Raw genomic sequence first — 23865 nt, forward strand, 5'->3', positions numbered from 1 at the left:
GGTAGCAAAAGCTTAGAAACAGAGACAATAGTTAGGAATTTATTGTAATAGTACAGATTGGAAATGGAATGGCTGTGATCATGAACAGTGACAGTGGAAAGGTATTATAGGGAATGAAATGGATATAGTACTATCATGTTTATAAAGCACTGTATTCTACACTGGAAGCTCTGGTCTATGTCAGTTCAGGGCAGGAATCTTGGAGTAGTCTTTCTGCCCTAGCTATTGATATGTATAACTCAAAAATTATGTAGAGAATGAAGCTCTGAGAATATTGTAAATCTTCTATTGCCACTACAGAGAGCACCTGTTTCAGCAGTCCTTGGCCAATCTGCTTCTTCTCCATGCCAGTGCAAAAGCTGTTATATTCATCTAACACATTGCTATGTTTAGCAACAGAGCAAATAACTGCTACACCATCCATATGGCAAATTGTGCTTTTAAATTGTTCATTACATTAGCCATCGCTGGCCTGAAAAGCAAATGACACTAGTTGCAGATGTTTTAGCAGTATGTTTTCTTTTAGATGTTTCTTAAAGAAATAGAACATGGCTTTTAAGTTCAGAGGTGGATAAAGGCAAAATGGCAAAGGCCAATGCAAAGCCTAGACAATTATATTATTGCCATGCACATTGGGGAAATTGTTCACTGGGCAAACCTAAAGGAAACAAAGGGACAAATAAGAGCCCAAATGGTTATTAAAATGACTCTAAGTAATTCTTGACATAATGTTGTATTAAAGCTTCACCCTTTTTAAAGACAAAGAATGCAATTAAAAGATGAACTATCAAAAATTATGTTTAGTGAGTTTTTTTATTTTGAATACATATGTATTTTATGTAGTCATGTCACAAAGAGAGATATTTTATTTTTTAATTAACAAACGCATATTTGATTACTTTAAATCCAGATTATAAACTACTTGTTAGATACTTGAAAAAGGTTTAAAAATTATGGGAGAAAAATAGGATTCAGATCATTTTGCTCCTCCCTCATCCCCTTTCTAGTCCTAAAGCCATTCAGTGGAGCAGAGTAAATAAGGCTCCCATGCTGGGGCTGGCTGCAGGAGGGTGATAACCTACACAGGATGAGAAGGACATCCTTGGAGAAGGATTACATAGCATGGGATGATGGAGCCAGAGTGAGTGAGAAGAATGTTGCCATGGTGATGCAGCCTGGTGTGGGTAATTAGAACCAGAGAAGGGTAAGGACAGTGTCCCCATGGGGACATCCAGGTGTGGAGAGTGAGACTGAACAGGACCCCAGGGCACTGTGCAGGAGAGGAAATGGCAGCTGACAAGAGAGATTCATTACATATTGATCAATATCAGGATTATATGATGGATAATGGGAGCCAGGTTTCTTACTATCAGATGAAGAAGTTAAAATATGGAAACTCAGAAACTAGAATAAACCCATGGGATTGGAAATATCAATGTGAACTCATGGTTTTCAGTAGATAAAGAATTACCCTAGCCGGTTTGGTTTGGTGGATAGAGCGTCGGACTGCAGACTGAAGGGTCCCAGGTTTGATTCCGGTCAAGGGCACATGCCTGGGTTGTGGGCTCAATCCCCAGTAGGGGGCGTGCAGGAGGCAGCCGGTCAATGATTCTCTCTCATCATTAATGTTTCTATCTCTCTCTCCCTCTCCCTCTCCCTTCCTCTCTGAAATCAATAAAAATATATTTAAAAAATAAAGAAGTAAATATTTAGATGTAAATTAATATATATGAACACATTGTTTGCGGGTAGTAACAGGTGGCTCTACTACTTACAGTCAACGTAAAAAGTATATACGTTTCCCATATACAATGTGTGAATATGCATATATGTGTGTTTGTATGTATGTATATATGTGTATTTATGCATATATGTATATGTATAAAGATATATCCTGGCAAGTATCAACCTAACCAATTAATCAAAGTAAATACCACCAGTCATAATAAAAATTAAGATGGTCCACCATCTGATAAGAACATAGCATCACTTCTGTGATATATCTGTCAAGATGTAGTACCTAAACCAAATCATGAGGAAACATTAGACTAATGAAAACTGAGGTACATTCTGTTCAGTAAAGGAATAATATTTTTTAAGTGCCTACATCATGACAGTTATAGAAAGAATAATCTTCAGGTTCAGATTAAAGGAGACAATGTGATAAGTGATGAATAAAATACAAGATTTATTCTAGATCAATTTTATTTCCAAATTGTTTCATTTGCAATGAAGCCATTATTCAAAGAATTGATAAAATTTGAGTGGGGTCCACAAATTAGGTGGTAACAATACATCCATGTTAATCTGCTTGTTTTGATGGGTAGATGGTGGTTATTTAGAAGAATGTTCTCATTTATATGATACACTCAAGTATTGGGGCACCAGGTCAACAACTTACTTTCAAGGAGTTTGGGGGGAAAATAGCTAAGTGCAATATTTGCAAATCTTCTGTTTGAGAGTGTTTAGAAGTGAAAAAAACCCATGTAAATATTACAGAAAGTATACATTAAAAATAAAATAAAATAAAACCTAAAAATATAGAAAGCAGAATCTAAATCTATGAATATTCCAGGTGCACATCTACAATTTTAGAAAGACTTATTATTAGAGATTCTTCTTGGTAAAAGGACCATATATTATGTAAAAATGCAAGTCGAAGACATGCCTTTAAAAGTTAATTGTGAATTATATTCAAGAATAACAGTGTCTGGGTAGATATAAATAGTTAAAATGTTAACACTTTCACTGAAAAAAAATACAGGCAGGAAATGAGTACTGGTACACATGCCATTCTGTGGATAGAATGTGTTGTAGCAGAAATGGCTTTTTAAAAACAGAATTTGTGATGTGGGAGAAAGGGATTAATATAGAGAACTATTACAGATGAAAAGACATAAAACACAAAGACATTGGAAGGCAAACAATGTTATTTCTAGATAAAGGCCACTGGAGATAGAATGAAAAAAATGCAGTCAGTGTTTGGGAGGAAGACATAATCAGGTAATTGCCCACTGAGTACTTTCTGCCTGGATCCAAATTAGACTCAAGGGTTATCAAAGATCAACTGAGGGCCCAAACAAGAGGATCAAAGGAAAGAAGTAAAATTCAGAAAAAGCTGGTAAAGTAGTCTGTGAAATAATATTTTATCATCTATGGATGTACTTTTATAGGCTTCTAATACCAAAGGACTCCTGGACGCTTCTATTTCAAGAGGGGGATTAAACAGTTTTCTTTCTCTCTGAAGACATAAAATTTTTATTACCAAATAAAAATGAAACAAACATCTAATACCAAAGAGAATGGGTGGAAATTCATCTTCAGTTTAATGACAAAATATAAAAGGAAGAAGAAAACAGAGCAAAGCCTAAAATAAATGTAGGTTAGGACTACATGGAGAAGGGAGCTAATGGGCTAAGCATGACCCAGGGATCTTGATTTTTTTTGTCCGACTTATTTCACTTAGCATGATATTCTCAACATCCATTCATGTTGTCACACATGGCAGTATTCCATCCTTTCTTATGGCTGTGTAGTATTCCATTGTATACATGTGCCACACCTCCGTTATCTGATATATTGACAGGCACTTAGGTTGCTTCCATATCATGTTTACTATAAATAATGCCGCAGTGAACATAGAGGTGCACATATCTTTGTGAATAAATGTTTTCAGATTTTTTTTTAGGTGGAAATAGGCAGACAGAAAAAGTCAAGAAGCATGATTTCACTTATATGTGGGATATGACTGAAAGTAACAAATGAACAAGTCAACAAACAGAGACTCAGACACAGACAGTACTATAGTGGTTACCAGAGGGAAGGGGAAGGGGAGTAGTAAAGGGTAAAGGGGACAAGTATATGGTGACAGATGAAGATTGACTTCGGGTGGTGGGCACACAATGCAATATACAGATAATGTATCATAGAATTGTATACTTGAGACCTATGTAATTTTATTTACCACTATCACACCAATAAATTTAATAATAAAAAAGAATGACCCAGGGAGGCACAAAGCTTAAGGTCATCTATAGGAAAGGAAGTGAGGAGCTGCAAGGGCCTGTAGGGAGAAACCACAGGCAGCACCTGTCTCAGAAAGCTCCCTACTCTCATCCATATTCCTGTAAGGCAGGGGTAGTCCTGGGGTTTAGCCCTATAGCATTTTTGAAGGAATGGAAATAACTTTTTGGTTTTAGTTTTGCAAACATAGTTTATTAAGGTGATTGGAAATAGTATGGTTCTGTTAACGAGTGCTGACTTTTTGTCTTCTTTTTCTAACTTTATTGAGATACTAGAGGCCTGGTGCATGAATTCGTGCACGGGTGGGGTCCCTCGGCCTGGCTGGTGATCAGGGCCAATTGGGGCCATCTCGCCCAGTCCCAATTGGCGCCAATCAAAGTCGGCCAGGGGGAGGGACCATGGGAGGTTGACTGTGGGAGCGCACTGAACACCAGGGGGAAGCTCCTACATTGAGCGTCTGCCCCCTGGTGGTCAGTGCACATCATAGCAACCAGTCAACCAGTTGTTCTGGTGATTTGGTCCTAACAGTCACTTTGGCTTTTATATATATATAGATAATTGACATATAACATTGTGCAAGTTTAAGGTACACAATGTGTTGATTTGATTCACTTCTGTATCACAGTATGATTACACCGCAGCATTTGCTAACAGCTCCATCACAGCACAAAATTACTTTTTTTTTGTAGTGAGAACATTTAATCTCTTCTTTTAGCAACTTGCAAGTATAAAATGCAGCGTTATTAACTGTAGTCACAGTGCTGTGCATCTGATCCTCAGAACTTAGTCATTTCCTGTTTGTAAGAAGTTAAAAAAAAAAGGAGGGGAAATAACGTTTTTGATTGGGGAAACAGGCTCCATGACAATACTCAAAACTACAGCCTTCTCTGTTTTGGCATCTGGAGGAGCTCAGACCAAAGCTTCGTCAGCACTCAGCACTCACTAAAAGCAGCGTGCTGGCCGGGGCAGTGATGTCTCTGTCAGATTGTCCTTTCCAGAGAGAGAAGTAACAGGAAACCACCTCCCTACACACACACACACACACACACACACACACAGAGAGAGAGAGAGAGAGAGAGAGAGAGAGAGAGAGACTAAACCTGTCTTAGCACCCAGGCACATCAACTCAATCCTTCCTGAACTATGCAGTGTTTTTCTTCAATGCTCTATAAGAAAACTAGGGGCTTAAAGAGAGCTACGATGAATTAACATAATTGTCCCTGCAGGAAGAAAAGAGATGATTGTGCAGAAAGGGGAAACAGAAAAGATGGAATGTAAGAATGGAGGCATTAAATTAGCAGTCTAGTTAGTGCAAAGGCATCTCATAATGCCTTGTGTGTAAAAGTCCCAGAAAGCAATCAAACATATTTCACCAGAAATTAACCAATTTTACTTTTGGAGTGTTTACTTCAAAGAAGTAGAACCGTACATAAGGATTGTCGAGGCAAGGAGCTGCTGCTTTTCATCACTAACATATTTAAACAATTTAATGTTTGCCAAGTTCAGATACATGGTTTTCGCTATTTTCATAAATAAAACAAACACCTAGCATACAAAATAGTATCTGCCTAGCAACCTGTGACACCACCTACCTCTATGACTTCACATCCAAGGAAATGGTTTAGGATAAAGAGGACTGTGAAGAGACCATAATACAATTATAGAATTAAAATGCTCCTAAACATTCCCGAAGAATACCCAGGACACTATGTCATGTCCAAGAGTGTTTAGAGGACAAATCTAAACAATTCTCCTTAAATCTAGAGGAAACAAATAAGAATGAAGGGTATGAGTGGGAGTATGTTTGAGACAGACGATAGAAGAAATCAGATTTCTTTTTGTTTTTAAAGAAAGAGAGAATTATTTTGGAGAATGACACAATGCCAGCATAAGCAGTAATATTATTAAAGACAAATTTGCATAGGAGGGTACTGCTTTTGTAAAATATCCTCATAATACTGAAATTTCTCATTTTTACTTGAATATGGTACCCCTTAAAATTCTTTCCTATAAATTTAGGTAAAACATTTGGTAGGTAGAATAATTTTTAAAATGTTATCAGTGGCTTTACTTATCCAGACCCTTCCCCAGGACATAAACTCAACAACAATATGATTCTCTGAAATATAGAAAACCCTGCTGTGGAAGATTTAAAATATGGGAGCATTATTGTCAGCTCCAAGAAGCTTTTATTCCAGTTAGTGAGAATATTCCATTGTAGTTAGTGAGAATATTTTATATTTTCAGAATTTTTGGTGGAATCAATTTTTAAATGTATCTTGTTTAATCACACTTAAAATACATTTCATGCCCAGCTAGGAGTGGCTCAGTGGTTGAGCATCCTTTCCAGGAACTAAGAGGTCACTGGTTCAATTCCAGTCAGGGCATATGCCAGGGTTGCGGGCTGGATCCCCAGTAGGGGGCGTGCCGATCAATGATTCTCTCTCATCATTGATGTTTCTATCTCTCCCTCTCCCTTCTTCTCTGAAATCAATAAATAACATATTTTTAATTTAAAAAAATAAAACACATTTACTATATAGTAGAAAGCAGAACAATTACCTTTAAAATTGGGTCTGATTCTTGCATCATACCCTGATGTCCTCCCCATTAATTTATCCAGAAAGTCAGAAGGTGACATTGGTGCACTTCTAGATCTTGCACTATCTGTTTCCTTTGTTGCAACCAAACTAAAAATAAGAAAAAAAAATACACCATAGATTTTACCAAAAAAAAATCTTCCTAGCAATTGTTACCTACAAATATAAAATTAATATGCTAAGCAAAAATACTTCTGAAAACCAAAAGGAAAGCTTTACATACTATACAATGAATGTGATCATAATGACAAGAAAGTCTTTTAGGTTTACAGTTAGTATTATAAGGTTTCATAAGTTTTTAGCCCAAGGTCAGAAGTGATATTATTTTCTGTTGAGTCTGGAAACAAAGACAAATTATTAGGCTTTCAAACTTTGCATGTACCCAAGTTTGATTTCTAATTGCAGTTTTTAGCTAAAAGTATCCTTAATGATTCAGCCATAAGAAAATACAAAAATTCATCTGCAATAAAATTCTTATGGCTTTTATTGAAGGAAAAAACATCACCCATATGATCTCATTTTACCTTAATTATCTCCAAAAAAAAAGTCACATTCTGAGGTATTGGGGGTTAGGACTTCAACATATGAACTTTGGAAATTTAGCCTATGACACTGGGCATGCTCACATGTGTGTGACCCTCTAGTTGCCCAGGAATATGTGGAACTTTTCCAAACCTCTAAGGACATATTATTCCATGGCTTTTTCTTTTAAGCTTTTTAGTTAGTCTGTTGTTTGCCTCCACTAATACCCTCCAGTAACCGTGAAGTCAAAAAAAGCTGCCTCTTTAAATGTTTTTGACAAACATTCCCAGGAAAAAGCTTTTCACACTGGGCACTCTCTAACTTAGCTCAAATAAAGCAGTCGTGCAAAGTGGGGTCTTCCAGAAAACCCCACACAAGTCAAATAATAACCCTTCAAGAATGAGGCTTTAAAGGAGTTCAAACTCCATTCTGCCCCCTCTCGTAGCTACCAGGTTGTTTTTTATAGCGACTGTTGGCTATTGGTTTACAGTGCTCCCTTGAAGCCTGAGAAGGGGAGACAAGCATAAGGCAAGTTACAATAAAACAACTCCCACTGTTCTGACCAAGATTCAGATGTTTTTCTTGATTAAACTATTTCATGGACTATTGCAAGTCTCTGATTAATTGCCAGAGCTCTAAAAAAGTTGGTTATCACATTTTTGGACAGTTTTCTTACTGCTTTTATGGAGGACACAATTTATAGAAGTCCACTGTTTTTGCTGACATCACCACTCAAACAGTGTCTTACTAGACTTCTTTTTATATTCATTTTATTATATTTGTGCTTTAAAGACCCACAACCTTCAGTGGCACCCTGGAGCTGCCCCTCTTCTCTCTCTCTGGATAATTGTATTTACTCCCATGGTATCAGCTATCTCCCATAATTCTATGTTGTAGGACTTAAATATCATTTTTCATAAATAATGTAAATATTTGCTTTTAAAACAAAGGATACAAGTTTACCTTTGGGTTTCCCCATAATGAACCCTATTACCAAACACTATTTGTTTGCTCTAACATCTCAAATTATTTGAATAATTATATAACAAAAACAAGATTATTATTGTTTCAGTAAGATTAAAGAATTCTTTATCCTTTTAAGGTTAATAATGTATTATTAATCTTTTTAGTCTTCATTTTTTTTTGAGATATTCAAAAACAATAATTGAGCTACTACAATAATCATGCCCTCCTGAAATTTGATTTGAAATTGGTTCTATTTAAAAGTTTTTAATAATTCAATTACAGTTGACATTCAACATTATATTAGTTTCAGGTGTATAGCATGTAGTGGTTAGATATTTATGTAGTTTATGAAGTGATCCCCCGATAAGTCTAGTACTCACCTGACACCATGCATAGTTACTACAGTATTATTGACTATCTTCCCTATGCTGTACTTTACATCCCAAGGATTATTTTGTAGCTGCCAAGTTGTACTAACTAATCCCTTCACCTTTTCTACCCAGCCCCTCAACTCCTCTCACCTCTGGCAACCATCAGTCTCCATATTTATGAGCTTAACATCGGTACTTTTAAAATTCCATTTGAAATAGGCTTTTAGTGCCAAAAATGTGTTTCCAAATATATTGTGCAAAGATCATGACACTGATTCACCAGCAATGGGAATATATAAAAATTAATTTTATAGGAGACAAGAATCTTATAAGTAGAAGCTCATTCATTTAGTCATTTAACAACTGTTATTATTGCTTCCAAAGAGTCTGAAATCATGTCTGTAATAGTTTGAAAAAGAAAGGATAATATATATAAACATATATATGATATGAATTTAATCTTCTTAAAGGTTAAATAAACATTAAATAACTTTTTAAAGGTTATCATAAAGCCTTTTAATGCTTATGAAATAGTTTTCCACTAAAAATAAAAATGTTCATTGTTTACACAATTCGTAATTAAAATAAGCTGATGGAAAGAAAACACAACCCTTCTTATTACTACCATAGTCAAGGATAAAAGATAAATATCACCAGGAAATAATCTTAGAAAAGCAAGCTATTTCACCTCATACCACAAAATCTATTAAAATTATGTACTTTTATAATAAATTTTATATATTTTACAGTAAAATATAGTATTACTTTCTATTTTAATACTAAAATAAAAATTATTACAAATTTATATTAAAAAAGAAATGATGGTTCTTTTTGACATGGTACTTAAAATTAATAAAATTACAAGTATAATTTGATCATTGAGTTGAAGGAGTACATGAAATATACATTGGACTGTGATGGAATGAAGAGAGGCAAATTTAGTTTTAAAATACAATATAGAAACTTTTATAAGCCTTTTGTGAACTGAGAGACATTCACTAAAAATAAAATCATAGTGCTTTCATTATATAAAAGTATCCTTTATCACACCAACATGCATTTAAATATCTGTTAAATGTTGAAACAATAAATTAAGGTGAAGAGATTAGCCAAAGAACAGATATGAATAACCCATAGACACAGACAATAGTGTGGTGAGGGCCAGAGGGAAGGGAGGTGGGGGATGGGTGGAGGTGGGCAAAGGCAGGGGGAACTAGGGAAATCTGTAATAGTGTCAAGAATAAAAACAAGGTTTATACAAATAAAGTTTTAAAAAACAATGCATTTTGAGTTCTCCTATAATTTATTCCATGCAAAGCACTGTGCTAAGAACACAATCTGAACCTTTAAAGTGTTCACAGTTCGGTAGATGACCCTGTCTAGATTCATCTGGATTCTACAGGGAATCCTTAGGAAGTATCCCTGAGCTGGAGCTGGGAAGTGAGATTACAGTGAAGATAATGATTGGCCAGCTCCCTTCTTTCTATCTCTGTGAGCAAAATCTTCATGTTTTGTAAGATGGATTCACCACCAAGCTCTGCAGAATGATGCCTATCAAAAATGAGAAATTCTGAGCAGAAAACTATTCCAATAGTCTTTACTAGTTATGTTCTCTTCAATCACACAGAGCCATCCAACTGCTTCTGGACAATTGAGTTTATTTCTGAAGATTCACAATTTTGACACAAAATGACTTATTGTCAGCAAAACAACACTGACTCATTAATTGGTTACAAAGCATTTCTACATAGTCTATCCCTTCTTTTTCTGAAAGGGGTGGAGGATGTGCATATGGAAAAACTTTCCATCACCTACAACCCTTGCTCTGGTATATTTCTCCTAGAGCTTTCTTCCTATTACCGTATTATCTGAGATTTGCACCAGTGATCACTGCTAGACAGTCTTCAGAGAACCATAGTGATTTAAGAGAACTCATAGTAATTCATACATATATGACCAATCTGGAATCTTTTTTTAATTTTTAAGTAGTCCATATCATCTGTAATACATATTCAAACACTTCATTTTATGGTTTTTTATTGTGTTCTTTTTTTTACTTTTTATTGAATTTATTGGGGTGATAATGGTTAACAATGCTATATATGTTTTAGGTGCATGATTCCACAACACATCATCTGTACACTGTATTGTGTGTTAAGTTGTTAAAATTCAGAGTAGGAGGAAGCTGTGGGGAAAAAAAAGTAAGATAATTTAGAATGGATTTTGGATAAGAAACTGCCATCAAGTCCATTTTTTATCTAAACCTAGTTTTAACAAAACTCATCATATTTATAGCAAGTTACTTTTGAAAAAAGCAGATTTGAATGTTTAAAAAGTCTTTTATTTATGAAAATCACAAAATCTGTGATAATTTGCCTGCCTCCCACACTTGGCTCTTCTTTTATATGCTGTACCAAGTACGAATTTACTATTAACTTTTTTTTTTTGAAACTGTGTGTGGGCTTAAACACATTCTCATCAATGAACATTTTTTTTTCATTTAAGTATTTTATATATTCTTTTTATAAAGACATGCTACTTGAAAGTTCAGAGACTTTAGTTACTGAGAGGCTGGCAAAAACCAATTTTCTAAAGCATTGAAATCAAACACCACAATTCATCAAAACAGGTAAGTCCCTTCTCACTTCTCTTCCCTCCCTTCCTCATCAATGAGACAAAGAGGTAAAATAAATCCACTTTTGGAGGACTGAAATAACCACTAAGTATAGATGCTTTATGGTAAATCCTATATAATAAAAGTCTAATATGCTAAGTGTCCAGTCATCCGGTTGGCCATTCAACCAATTAAAGTATAATATGCTAATGATATGCTAAAGCCGCTCAACCGCTCACTATGATGTGCACTGATCACTAGGGGGCAGACATTTGGCTGGTCTACCAGTTGCTATGATGTGCACTGACCACCAGGGGGAAGACTCTCCAATGAGTAGGTTAGCTTGCTGCTGGGGTCCGGTCGATCGGGACTGAGCGAGGTGGGCCAGACACACACCCTGGAGCCCTCCTGCAGTCCCTCCCCAGCTGGCCAACCTCCCACGTCCCTCCCCAGCCCCAATTGTGCACCAGTGGGGATGTAGGAGAGCTGGTTTTGGCCCAATTCCTGCAGGCCAGGCAGAGGGACCCCCTGGTGCACGAATTCATGCACTGGGCCTCTAGTTTAATATCATTGTCAGTACCTATTTACCTCTGCTAAATGAACCTTAAAATTGAGAGAAAATTATGTAGCTGGGAAACAAAATGTGAACCTTAAAATTGAGAGAAAATTATGTAGCTGGGAAACAAAATGTGAGAAACGTCTTGGCACCTGGGGCCACAAATCTCCATGCACCTTTTTTTATAAGGTAATTTGCACAGAGGGAAGGGTGCCCTGTAGGGAATAAGTCAGTGTCCTGACTCCTGAGGCAGAGAAGGTCCAGGCTATGATGGAGAAAGGACAGTTTTACCAAATATTCTACAGCTCCATAAACCAGTCCAACTGTAGGGTTACAATTCCTTGTAGGAGAAAAAAATCACAGTTATTATTTTTTGAAAATTTTTGTAGGAATACCATCAATTGATATTTCTAGTCTTGGTTTGAAAAATAACACACAGAATGGAATAGGTGAGCATTCTTCCCACTTTTTATTTTTATTTTTTTTTTTACTCCTTCAGCCTCTTTAGGGGAACTAAAGAGAAAGAAACTGGGATATCTGGAGATAGGTGAATTTTTGAGCATTTCACAGGAAAACATACTGCCTTGGAAAAGGAACCATTGTCGGCCCTGAAGGCATGTGTGGTGAAGCAGGCTTCCATTTGGCTGTGTAATAGCAATTATTTTAAAAGGAGGCCAAAGTAGAGGATTATAAAAGGGCTATTCTAGAATATCTCCGGAGACTCAGAGAAATAACTAAGAAGTAAAAATCCTCGGGGTACTAGGATTTTATTCTTGCCATTGTGAGCAACACAATTCTTGCCTGTGAAATATGATTATCATTTTATAAAGTGATTTCATTTCTACCTTAGTTTGATGGGGTGTAGTGTAAACCCTGACATGGTTGGGTTGTTTTGTTATTTTTTTCCTTTTTGTAATGCAAGTGCCTGACTTAAGCTTTGCTGAGGCATCCATTTCAAAGAAGCCACTTCAAACACTGTCTGGGATAAACACATTGCCAGCCACACAGCTAGAGAAGAGATTCCTTTGTTTTAGAGACCTTACTTGATCTCATAACTGACCATTTGGGCTACTTGTTTGTTTTCTCTTCCCCGTGCTTTAAAATCCTCCTCTTACGTTTTAAATTCACCAAGAAATAGTGAGCCCGCCAAACCCTAGGCCTTCACCCTCAACCTTGATAAAAGCAGAACCCCAGACACTTCTCTCTCTATCTCCCTCTCTCTACCTGTGACCTCTATGTGACCCCAGGTGTAATTTTCCCCATCTTGTAAGTACTAAAACCATACTTTTTCAAAGTTTCCTGATGATTATTGTTGAAGGGCATCTTGCAATAACAGTAAGAACCAAAAGTGTTGGTCCAGTTGTAACATTGTTTTCAGGAAGGGAAGCCTTCTGTGGGAAGCCCCCTGGGGCCTAGGTGAGTGCCCTCCAGGCATTTCTAGCTGAGAGCTTTACTATGAATAGACTGAGACCTGCACAAAACCTGATAACCAACAATAAAAATGAAAATTGCTTCTTGATCTCTCAGGAACAGGATCTGTATACATGATATAATTTAATAGTCATAATAATCTTGCTAGTTAGGTATAGTTACATATGCATTACAGATGAAGCTAAGGAATAGAGGGGTTTTTTTTGCCAGGCCATTCAGATACTAAATGTATAATAAACCTGTATTTTAAATGTAATTAAACTTTCCACTAAAAACAACTAGACAAGATTGGGAAAAAAAAAATTGTGCATTGGAGAGCTAAAAATAGTGAAAAATCACGTGGCTAAAAACCAAAGGGAAAAAAAATCACAGAAGTAAGCCAAGTATTTAGATTTGCATTTCCCTTAGAGGTGATAATAAGCTTCATAATAGCTGAATGGTTAACAATCTGTGCACAAATTTGAAAGCATTATGGATTTAAGGAGATAAAAATTGTAATCGAGAACTCACCAAAGAGTGGATACCTCTAAGTTGATTTGAGGTCACAAATAATTACAATTTCTGAGTAAGAATGAATCAGAAATATAGAAGCATTAGGAGAAAGCTAAGCATAGCTTGGAATCATCTCAATTTTTGAAACTAGAATAAAATAATCACAGATTGCTAGCAACCTAGTGCTCCAATAAAAGCAAACATAAATCAAAGTCCTGCTATTACCACGCAAACCTATTCCTTCACCGTTCTTTTCTAACTTGGATAATGGCAACTCAATCTTTCCATTTCTCAGGACTGCAATCTTTGATAACCTTGGACTCCTCTCTCCATTTCACATATATCCATCTGGTTGGCCCTACCTTCCAATTTCTACCCATAATCCAAACCACATCTTATCATGTCCTCTTCAGCTTCTCTGGTACAACCTACCACTAGCTGTGGCAGGATAGTAAGAAGCTAAGAAAATTCCTGGTGAAAATTCCTGGAATGAAGAAACTGAGACAAGAAAAGTAAACAAGGCCAAATGGTTCAGGCAGCTTGCAGCCGGTCTGTGAATTTCCCCCCACCAAGGACACTTGAGAACTAATGGTTATACTTCTCCTCCCTAACCAGAGAATTCACAGCTTAAATCACCCTGGCCTGGGAAAAATGAGAACAAAGACCCAATGAATGCCATTTGTGCCAGCTAAACCCAAGGACAAATATCACTTGGGGGATGTTAGGGCAGGAAAGGGGGAAAAGGGAAAGAGGGGGACTTTATCTCACCCACTAAACAAAGAAGCCAGCCACCTTAGGACTTGCTAAACAAGATGACCAAATGTATGTACAAATATTCTGATATAAGCCACAACAATGTAGAAGGAGACTTGGAAACCTAGTTTGCGATCCAAGATATCTGGCAAGAAAGCTTTGAAACCTACGGGGAGAAGGGTATACAACCCCTTGAACCTCCACTGGCCGGCATGCTAAAACTAGCTGAGTTGCCAGCTTCTGCTTTATGCCAAGTGTATTCCTTTTTATAAAATATATTTTTATTGATTTCAGAGAGGAAGGAAGAGGGAGAGAGAGATAAAATCATCAATGATGAGAAAGAATCATTGATCGGCTGCCTTCTGCATACACCCTACTGGAGATCAGGCCCACAACCCAGCTATGTGCCCTGACCAGGAATCAAACCATGACCTCCTGTACATAGGTTGTCGCTCAACCACTGAGCCACATCAAGTGAATTCTTAATACATTTGCTTGCTTTGCTTCAACACTGCTGTCTGTCACTCGTCTGAAATCTTTCTTGTGAGATTAACAAGAGTCTAGGAGGGGACAGGCCTCCTCTGACTTGGGGCTATCCAGTAACATAGCCATTGCCTTTGCCAGGAATGCTCATTGGTCCTCTATTCATCTAATTAACATCTACTTATCTTTGTGATCTAGGTTTGAGCATCATTTCTTCAGGAAGCCATAGCTATTCTCTCTGAGTTTGTAAAATATTTCTCAAGTTTGTGTATCTCATTGGTAGTACTTGTTACAATGCAACTGTCATTTTTAATAGAATTAATTGATGTTTATCTCCTCCTTTGTAGGAACTACTATTTAAGCAAAAATCATGACTGTTTTAATGGCCCCAGAAGTAATCTAGAGCATTCAGAGTAACTAATGAATAAGTATTTTTAAAATGAATTAATTAAATGTAATGATAAAGAGGTCAAACATCAGAATATGATCCCCTAAGTCAGCGGTTCTTAACCTTTGGGTCGCGACCCCTTTGGAGGTCGAACGACCCTTTCACAGGGGTTGCCTAAGACCATCGAAAAACACATATATAATTACATATTGTTTTTGAGATTAATCACTATGCTTTAATTATGTTCAATTTGTAACAATGAAATTGGGGGGTCACCACAACATGAGGAACTGTATTAAAGGGTCGGGGCATTAGGAAGGTTGAGAACCACTGCTCTAAGTATAGCAATAATCATGCTTAGACTGTATGTTTAACACTAGAGAGAATCCTGCCTTTCTCTCCTTCTTTCCTTCTAAGATAGAAGGATGCTAATAACTAATCAAGACAGATCATAGAACAAGTATTTAGAAATGAAAAAAAAGCCAAGATATAAAAACCTTGAGTGTGACTTAAATCATCAAAGTCATATACGTCAGAAAATCATTAGTTAATGGTGGAACTGTAGACTTGTAAAATGGACTGTCATAGGAGCCTTTTTAACTGATATTGCAGTGATGTTTGCCTTCAGTGCTTACATAAATTAGTGCTTATTGGAGGTGTCTATGCTCAGTGCTCGCTAGGTGTCAGTGATAAATTACATATTGTTTGTGTGTTTGTAAATGAAGGGTTAATGTAAGGTTATAGATGGGGGATGGGTAGGGAAAGGCGCACTCCATTCAATAATAAAAATAAATGACAAAGGATTAGCTAGTGTACTTCTGAGGTTTCTTAACACTAATTTTTATACAATACTTTTGTTTTATCTACAAAATATTTTTTATCATAAAATCACTCATTTTTACCAAACACTTTCAAAATGCTATGCTCAAAATTCATGGTAATTGTTATAACTTCTATAAAAACTTTGATTGACTTCTGTAGGAAGAGACTCTAGGATCATGCCTCAGACTGACCTGTGGCAGGGCCACAAACAAGTCCCAGCTTGGAGGGCAGAGCTTTCCTAGCATAATTAACCTTAACCTTATAGCCCTCCCTAGTTCCTTTCTAGGTAGCTAATGGGCTGTGGGAGGTGCAGCAAGTGCTGCCAAAACAAGGTGAAACTCACAAGAACATTGTAAACATGTTGACCACTACCCTTGTTTTGCTTTGTGTGCTCTGACTATAAAATAAAGACTCAGCTTGCAGGCCGGGGCTCTGTCTCTCCATCAGAGAAGCAGCGTTCCATCTAGCCCCAGCTGTATTCTCTTGTCTGTTTTCTTTAATCCATCACTGCCCCTCCTCAGGCTCACCAAACCTGCTCATGCTGGATGCGGCACAAACTTCTATGCAGACTGTCTATTCTCACGGGTAATAGTTCATAGTTTTGGCATCAACTTATTTCAACTAAAAGAACTAAAGGGCTATAACAGAGCTAATTAACTCACTGATATGTAGTTTCTTAATGACATTTCTTTTAAAGAAAACTAATGAAGTATTTCAGATACATTGAAAATTGCTTACAATACACTTAATGGTTTCAATTGTGTGTTGAGTGCACAAGATAATTAAGTGGAAGCTATCATGGTACAGTGGCTGAGGCTTCAGATGGACAGCCAGGAGGCTTACATTTTGTCACGAACTAGTTGTTTCACCTTGGGAAAGTCATAAATTATTTTGCCAATATAAAAATGGAGATTTAAACTGGCACCCATTTGTCACAGGTAAGTTTAGTAAACCAAATGACAATCTATACATATGTTTTGAAACATTCCAAGCTCTAAAGCCAGTGCTGGGATTTTGCTTTTGATACCATCACTCTTGATAAGGTGTATCTTTAAGTGAAATAAAGAGAAATTCACTCTAGCTAATTTATGTAGATGGGCCCAGGGCAGTTATAGTTTTATCTCATAAAACCCAAGTGTAGAAAAAATAGACAAGCATCAAGAAAGACTAAGCATCATAGAAGAAAAAAAAATCTGATTGACCTGTGCCAGTTTATGGATTCAACTAGTGGTTGAAACCACTTGAGCAAGAGTGGTTTAAAGTCACATTTCAAATGTGTGATTTTAGGGGCCAGACTTGCTCACTGCTTATTCTTCCCTAAAATAACTTCATTCAGGACATTCAGTCTCTCAGAGCTCAACTCCTGCATAATATTTAAAGCAAAAAGCACCTCATATATCCTTAAAGTATGCACAAAGCTTGTTTTAAAAAACACTTCTTTTAATCCAACATATATGCATTGTACAAAAGAAATAATAAAAATACAGTAAAATTAAGGGGAAAGCACCTTAATCCACCACCCAGAGATACAGAAATCATCCTTCCACTTGTGGTTTTAACTGTTATAGGTATTTACAAACAAACAAACAAAAAAACACTACAACAGAAGTAGTACTACTTTATTCTGAACTCTCTACTTTCTATTTTCACTGAATTGTGCTGGCTTCAATGCCTGCTAATGAAATGCATCTGTATAAATCTCCAAATCAATAAGACTCAGGATATAAAAGCATGATATTTTAAAGCACCAATCTCTGGAGTCTCAACCTGAAAAGAGATGGACACAGAATATTAAAATGGAAACCTGGTAAGCTTTATTTTTTCCTAAATAATATTAAACCTGCAGAGCACTGACTCATTCAGATTATGGTAGATTGCCAGAAGCTGGTCCATCCTTGCTGCTTGACACAGTCACTGCAGGGAAGAAACATCTGCACAGCATATGTTTCAAGAGACCTGGCGTATATGGCATACTGTTCTTAATATGTTTGCTCCCCTTCTTAGCACTATGTGTTTTAACCAAGGTCACCTCTCCAAGAAAGGTTGTTTCCCCAGGTGGGGATTTTTCCCTGGAGTTAGGGATTAACAGGACTAAGGAAGAGAATAAAATCCCTTAACTATGTGCCAGGCGGGTAATTAATCACTTTAACTAGGAACAATCACACTTAAGCTACATAATCTTTACTTAGGATAATCTCCTTTAGTTACTTCCTTGTAGCTTAACAGAACAATAGAGTAGTGATCTTGGAATGAAGATAACAAATGCCCTAACCTTTGCAATAGAATGGATAGGATTAAAATCAACTGGTATAAATACAGATGTAACAGGAGAATAAACAGAGGACCTGGCTATGCTGATTATCTGAACGCTGCTGCCTCCATGTCATTCCTTCTTCGCCGACTCTGTCCACACCTTTGGGAACCCCTGGACCTGCTGGGGCAGGACCCCAACAGTAGATATTCCCATTGGTGTGACTACAAGTGTTTATGTAAATGTTTATGCTTCTGGTTTACATTTATTCCAGACAGGTTAAACCTTTTTCTTCCTGTGGCACAGGAAGCTCCACATTTGACTGATCATTACATTCCTTAAAGGAGGGAGAAATGGAGCAGGACAAAGGCAGGAATCAAACAATAAAGAAAAAAATAGTTTATAATTGGAAGTGGTAAGAAAATATAGCAATGAGTATGGTGTTACTCAGTTTTCCCCTAGTGATAATTAGATTCTATATCAAGGTTTTTATTGGACTATATATATTTTTTAAAAAATTAAGAGACAGAAGAGGTCAGAAAAATGTATTCCCTGTTATTAACATTATGCTTAAAGCTACTATTCAGCTGAGGTTACTCACTCTGACTCTTCTCCCCTCTTCTCCCTCTGCCCCACCTCCGTTTCCTTCTCCCCTCAGCCCTCTTCCACCTCCCTCTCTGTATATGCCTAAACTACTTGGGGGAAAATATTTAGTTTCCCAGTAAACAAAAGGATTCTAAAATCTCTGGACTATAGAAGTTATTTCCTATGGCAGTAAGAGTATATGTTTTCCTTTAATTGTGCATAACAAAATCCCTAGAAACAATGCTTTGTAGGAAAAGCCATTTTCAAGATGTAAAGAAAAGGGTTCAAGGTGAGAGTACAAGATGTATGCCAATGCTGCCAAAATTGGTGCTCATAGTTGAGAACAAAGAGTAACATTTTGAAAGTGGGTCCTATTTCTATACTCTTTGATAAAAGTATTAATAAAACATTCTTACTGTGATTCTAAGAGAATAGATCACATTTCAGCTTTTATAGCCTAATTGCAGTGTTTGGAAAAATAAGCAGTTGATTCAAATTAGGGGATGTGGGTTCTACCTCTGGCTTTGCTACCTAAATTAGTGCAGTCTGAATAAAGATCAAGTCTCTAGCCCTATCAGTGGTCGGCAAACTCATTAGTCAACAGAGCCAAATATCAACAGTACTTCTTCAAAATAGACTCGCCCAGGCCGAAAACTGACTTCTGCGCATGGGCCACGAAGTTTCAATCACACTGTACGTGCGTGCCTGCACGTGGTATTTTGTGGAAGAGCCACACTCAAGGGGCCAAAGAGCCGCATGTGGCTCTTGAGCCGAAGTTTGCCAACCAGGGCCCTAACTGGTTTGGCTCAGTGGATAGAGCATCGGCCTGTGGACTGTAGGGTCTCGAGTCCAATTCCATTCAAGGGCACATGCCCAGGTTTCAGGCTCAATCTCCAGTAGGGGGCGTGCAGGAGGCAGCCAATCAATGATTCTCTTTCATCATTGATGTTTCTATCTCTCTCTTCCTCTCCTTTCCTCTCTGAAATCAATAAAAATATGTATTTTTTTTTTTTAAAATCAGATCTCTAGGCTTCATTCTCCTCCCAGGCAGAGTGATGGGGGCATCTGCTGCAGTGGGGCCTGGACTGAATTCCCTAAGGGACTAGAAGCACAGCCCCTCCAAAGGCTGTTCTGTGCTTTGTAACTGTTGAATCAGACTAAACCTGTCTGCTTCATTGTTATCTTTATTCCAAATGATGACCTTGCTTCCTTCTTCAAAGAGAAAATTGAGCTTTCAATTGCAATTCTGAAATCACTACTCCCATGTCTATAGCTTGCTATATACTGCATCTACTCTAACCTCCTTCCCAGAGAAACACCGAGCACACTCTTCTGGTTCAAAAGCTACTGTTCAACTACTGCTCTTTAAATCTTATCAGTAATTTTGCCCTTTCTCTTCTGTACCTCTCTGGTCTCTTCCTAAGCATTTCCTAATTCACTGACTTCTTTCCTCCAGGCTGTAAACAAGCTTAAACCCTCTCCCCTTTTAAAAACAAAACTCAACAAACAAGAACTGCCTATTTCAACTCTGTCCATCATTACTTCCCCTTCTAGTACTAGTAGCCTATTGAAAAAAAGGAACCTATATTTTCTCTTTTATTTTACCTCACCATTCAATGTTATGCTAACATATTTGTACATGTGTTTTTATAGCAAAAATGCACTGGAGAAGACTTCTGATAATCTTCCATAATTCTTTTTGTTTTTATGGCATTTGACATTACTGATCATTCTTTCATTTCTAAACTTTACTTTTAGGTTCTGTGACATACTCTGCATTCCCCTTTTTCTCTTACCATACCTCCTCTCTATTTTTTTCCAGTACCTCTTATTCTTCCCATCCCTTAGCGGTTGATGTTTTTAAAACAGTGCTTTTTCAAACCTGAATATGCTTAGGGTTTGATAAAATGAAGATTCAGGTTCAGGAAGTCTGTGGTGGAATTCGGAGTCTATATTTCTTTTTTAAAAATTTTTATTGAATTTATTGAGCTTTTCTCATAACCTCCCAGGTGATGGTTATTTCCTGGTTCAGGGTCACATTTTGAGTAGCAATACCCTCAAAGTGGGGGAAGGACTTTTGTCATCTGCAGACCACAGTGATTATAGGTGTGCTGTGTTATTCTTAGCTCAGCCAGCAGTGAGATGGGGCCTGGAACAGCTAGAGTCAGGCTTGGTGGCTCTGTGACTCACCAGGCAAATTGGTGCCAGTTTAAATCTCCATTTTTATATTGACAAAATGATTTATGACTTTCCCCTCCAGCCCCTCTTTGAGTGGAGTCCAGAGTGGGTTGGAAGACTGAGTTGCCCCCCTCGACCCAGCCCCCCAGCCACTCCGTCACCGGGAGCAACCCAAGCCTCCTGCTCGCTCCAGCTCTGTGGCCTCCGCCATCTTCAGTTGTCTTCAGTATTTGCTCAGCATCTGTGTATGCAAATTAACCAGCATCTTTGTTGGGTTAATTTGCATAGTATCTCTGATTGGCTGGTGGGTGTAGTGGAGTGTCGGAGTGATGGTTAATTTGCATGTTTCTCCTTTATTAGTGTAGATTTGTAGAAAGGGGAGGGGGAGGGGGAGGGGGAGGAGGACTTCATAATCTTTTTTAAGATCATTACAAAGAAACAACCTAAAGTAGAAAGATTTCTAATAGTTTTACCCATATAATCCTCTGTTAACTCTATTCTTTCCAATAAATAAGACAAGAGGCAAATTAAAGATACAGGCAGTTCATTCATTCTTAATAGGCAGTGGGATATGCTATACAAAGTTGGATCCCTTCATGTTTTAATAGACTAGAGGTAAGTCTGTTCTTAAAAAGGAAAGATTTAAAAACTGGTGGAAAATGTCATCAATGCATTTTAGGGTGTTTTATTATTTAATAAAAAATAATTTATAGAAATATATTGTTCATAAGTTTGGGAAAGTCAACATTTGATTACAGTAGGTCCTCGGGTTACGTCGGAGATCCATTCCTACCGCACAATGTAACGTGATTTTCGCCGCAAGTCGGAACCCACCTACATAAGCACCTACGTCACTCACATGGAGCACATACACAGCAGTAATGAAGTGAAACGGTAAAATAATTTTTAAAAAAAGATAACAATTCCTGACCTTTATTTGTGGTAAATAAATAATAAAAAGCATAAAGCACATATGTGCATATGTTGAAATGACGGAACTTTTTTTTTATAAATAAATGAGAGATGGCGATGTAACCACGAAACGATGTATGTCGAGTCCCATGTAACCCGTGGACTGCCTGTACATATGCCATTCTTCTTTCCCTTGTCAGAAATGTAATAGTTTCTTTATAAAACTATGAAAAGTCATGTCTTCTTTTCTTGGGTTTTTGTTTTATTTAATATATCAATACTTAAGTTCCAGTCCTCAAATTTTCAATACACAGAAAAACACACATTTAAATTATAGAAATGAACAAAAATATGTATATTGACATTAGCAGAACAAGTGAATATAAAGGAGCTCATTTGAATAGTTTCTTCCCTTCATATCAACTAATGACAATGAACCATTTTGTTTCTAAATAGAGGAACCTATTATTTTCATAAACATTGGCTGATTTTTTTTCTAACACCCTACAATAGTCGTATACATTTTTCCTAGGAAGTTAGACCCAAAACAACATAAATCATGATTTATTAGACAAAAAGACAAAAACGAGGGGTCCCATGGTAGAAATGTCGCTGTGAAATCTTCTGCAGCCCCCATTTCACATGGAAACTGGTCTGTTCCTCTACTAACAATGTTTTTTTCTGCCTGAAATGCTCTTCCCTCTCTTCTGCCCACTCCAATTCCCGCAACTATTTAAGGTCTGTTTAAATTCCCTTCTTCCTTATAAAGAATATATACTTCTTTCCATTACTAAAAATGTTTCTTTTCTCAATATTTATAATTGTTATTATTGTGGGTAGTTATTCATGACTACATTTTTAAAAATTGCCAGCAAAAAAGGAAAATTATTCAACCACCCTTCATTGAGTCTCTTGTGCCTAAAACATAAATATATGTAAATAAACAAAATAAAAGACAAAAATAAATATTCAGTGATATTCAGTGGTTCTCAGTTTAGCTATAGAATTGAACATGTGTCAGTGATTATGATCCCAGAACTGTGATAGGTGCAATAATAAAAATTCATATACTGTATTATGCTTTAAGAATGTGCATTATTTATTTAATTATTATTAGGATGGTCATTTGATTATGTCTTCTTTCCAGTGAAGTGATCTTATAAAAAGTAGGTAATTAAAATTATGTATTGATTTAAAGATATAGTTTTATATGTGTATGTAAATATTTGATATATACATTTAATAGTTATTTACACACTGCCTGGAATGTAGTCTTTTTTATAGAAAGATTCAGGTAGAATGCCACAGGCATTCTGAAACTGGACCATTCAAGCTTCATACACGGAGCAACTACATGGAAAAGGTTATCAGCTCAAATCATGCTCAAATAAACACACTTTCCACAAGCAGAATGATAATTTTAAGTGGAGATTAAAAAATAATAATAATAAAATTTACATATACAAATACAAATATTTGGGGATATATATATATATATGAATTTCACTTTGGACAGGAGAAAATAGAATAATGTTTTAGTTTTGATTTGATGAAAATTGTTTGCTAAATATTTTCCACTTGAGGTAAAGAAGTCCTTATTGTTGGAACATTTTTTCTTTTTTTAGAGAGAGTGGAAGAGAGAAGGAGAGACAGAGAGAGAAACATTGATGTCACATCTATTGGTTGCCTCCTGCACGTGCTTGATCAGGGCCAGGGGTGGAGCCTACAACCTAGGTGTGTGCCTTTGACCAGAGTCGAACTCCGGGCCCTTCAGTCTGTAAGCTGATGCTCTATCCACTGAGCCAAACAGGCTAGTGTTGTTGGGACATTTTTAAAGTTTATGGGATGACTGCATGTTAGAGATATTTTTGAGAGATTTTCATATATACGTAGGATGTTGGAAGGACCAGTTACTTCT

General features: G+C 36.8%; 1 protein-coding gene across 2 annotated transcripts in view; it reads right to left on the reverse strand.

Moving 5' to 3' along the window:
• GLRA3 (glycine receptor alpha 3) overlaps positions 1-23865 on the reverse strand; it is a 134809-nt gene that overhangs the window by 102200 nt on the left and 8744 nt on the right. For both annotated transcript variants that reach the window (XM_014456790.2, XM_006081906.3), the window contains exon 2: positions 6586-6713. In XM_014456790.2, coding sequence (XP_014312276.1) covers positions 6586-6713 — 128 coding nt within the window. The remainder of the gene's footprint in view (positions 1-6585; positions 6714-23865) is intronic.

This window comes from Myotis lucifugus, unplaced genomic scaffold (genome assembly GCF_000147115.1).
Source record: "Myotis lucifugus unplaced genomic scaffold, Myoluc2.0 scaffold_1, whole genome shotgun sequence".
Taxonomy (NCBI): Eukaryota; Metazoa; Chordata; class Mammalia; order Chiroptera; family Vespertilionidae; genus Myotis; species Myotis lucifugus.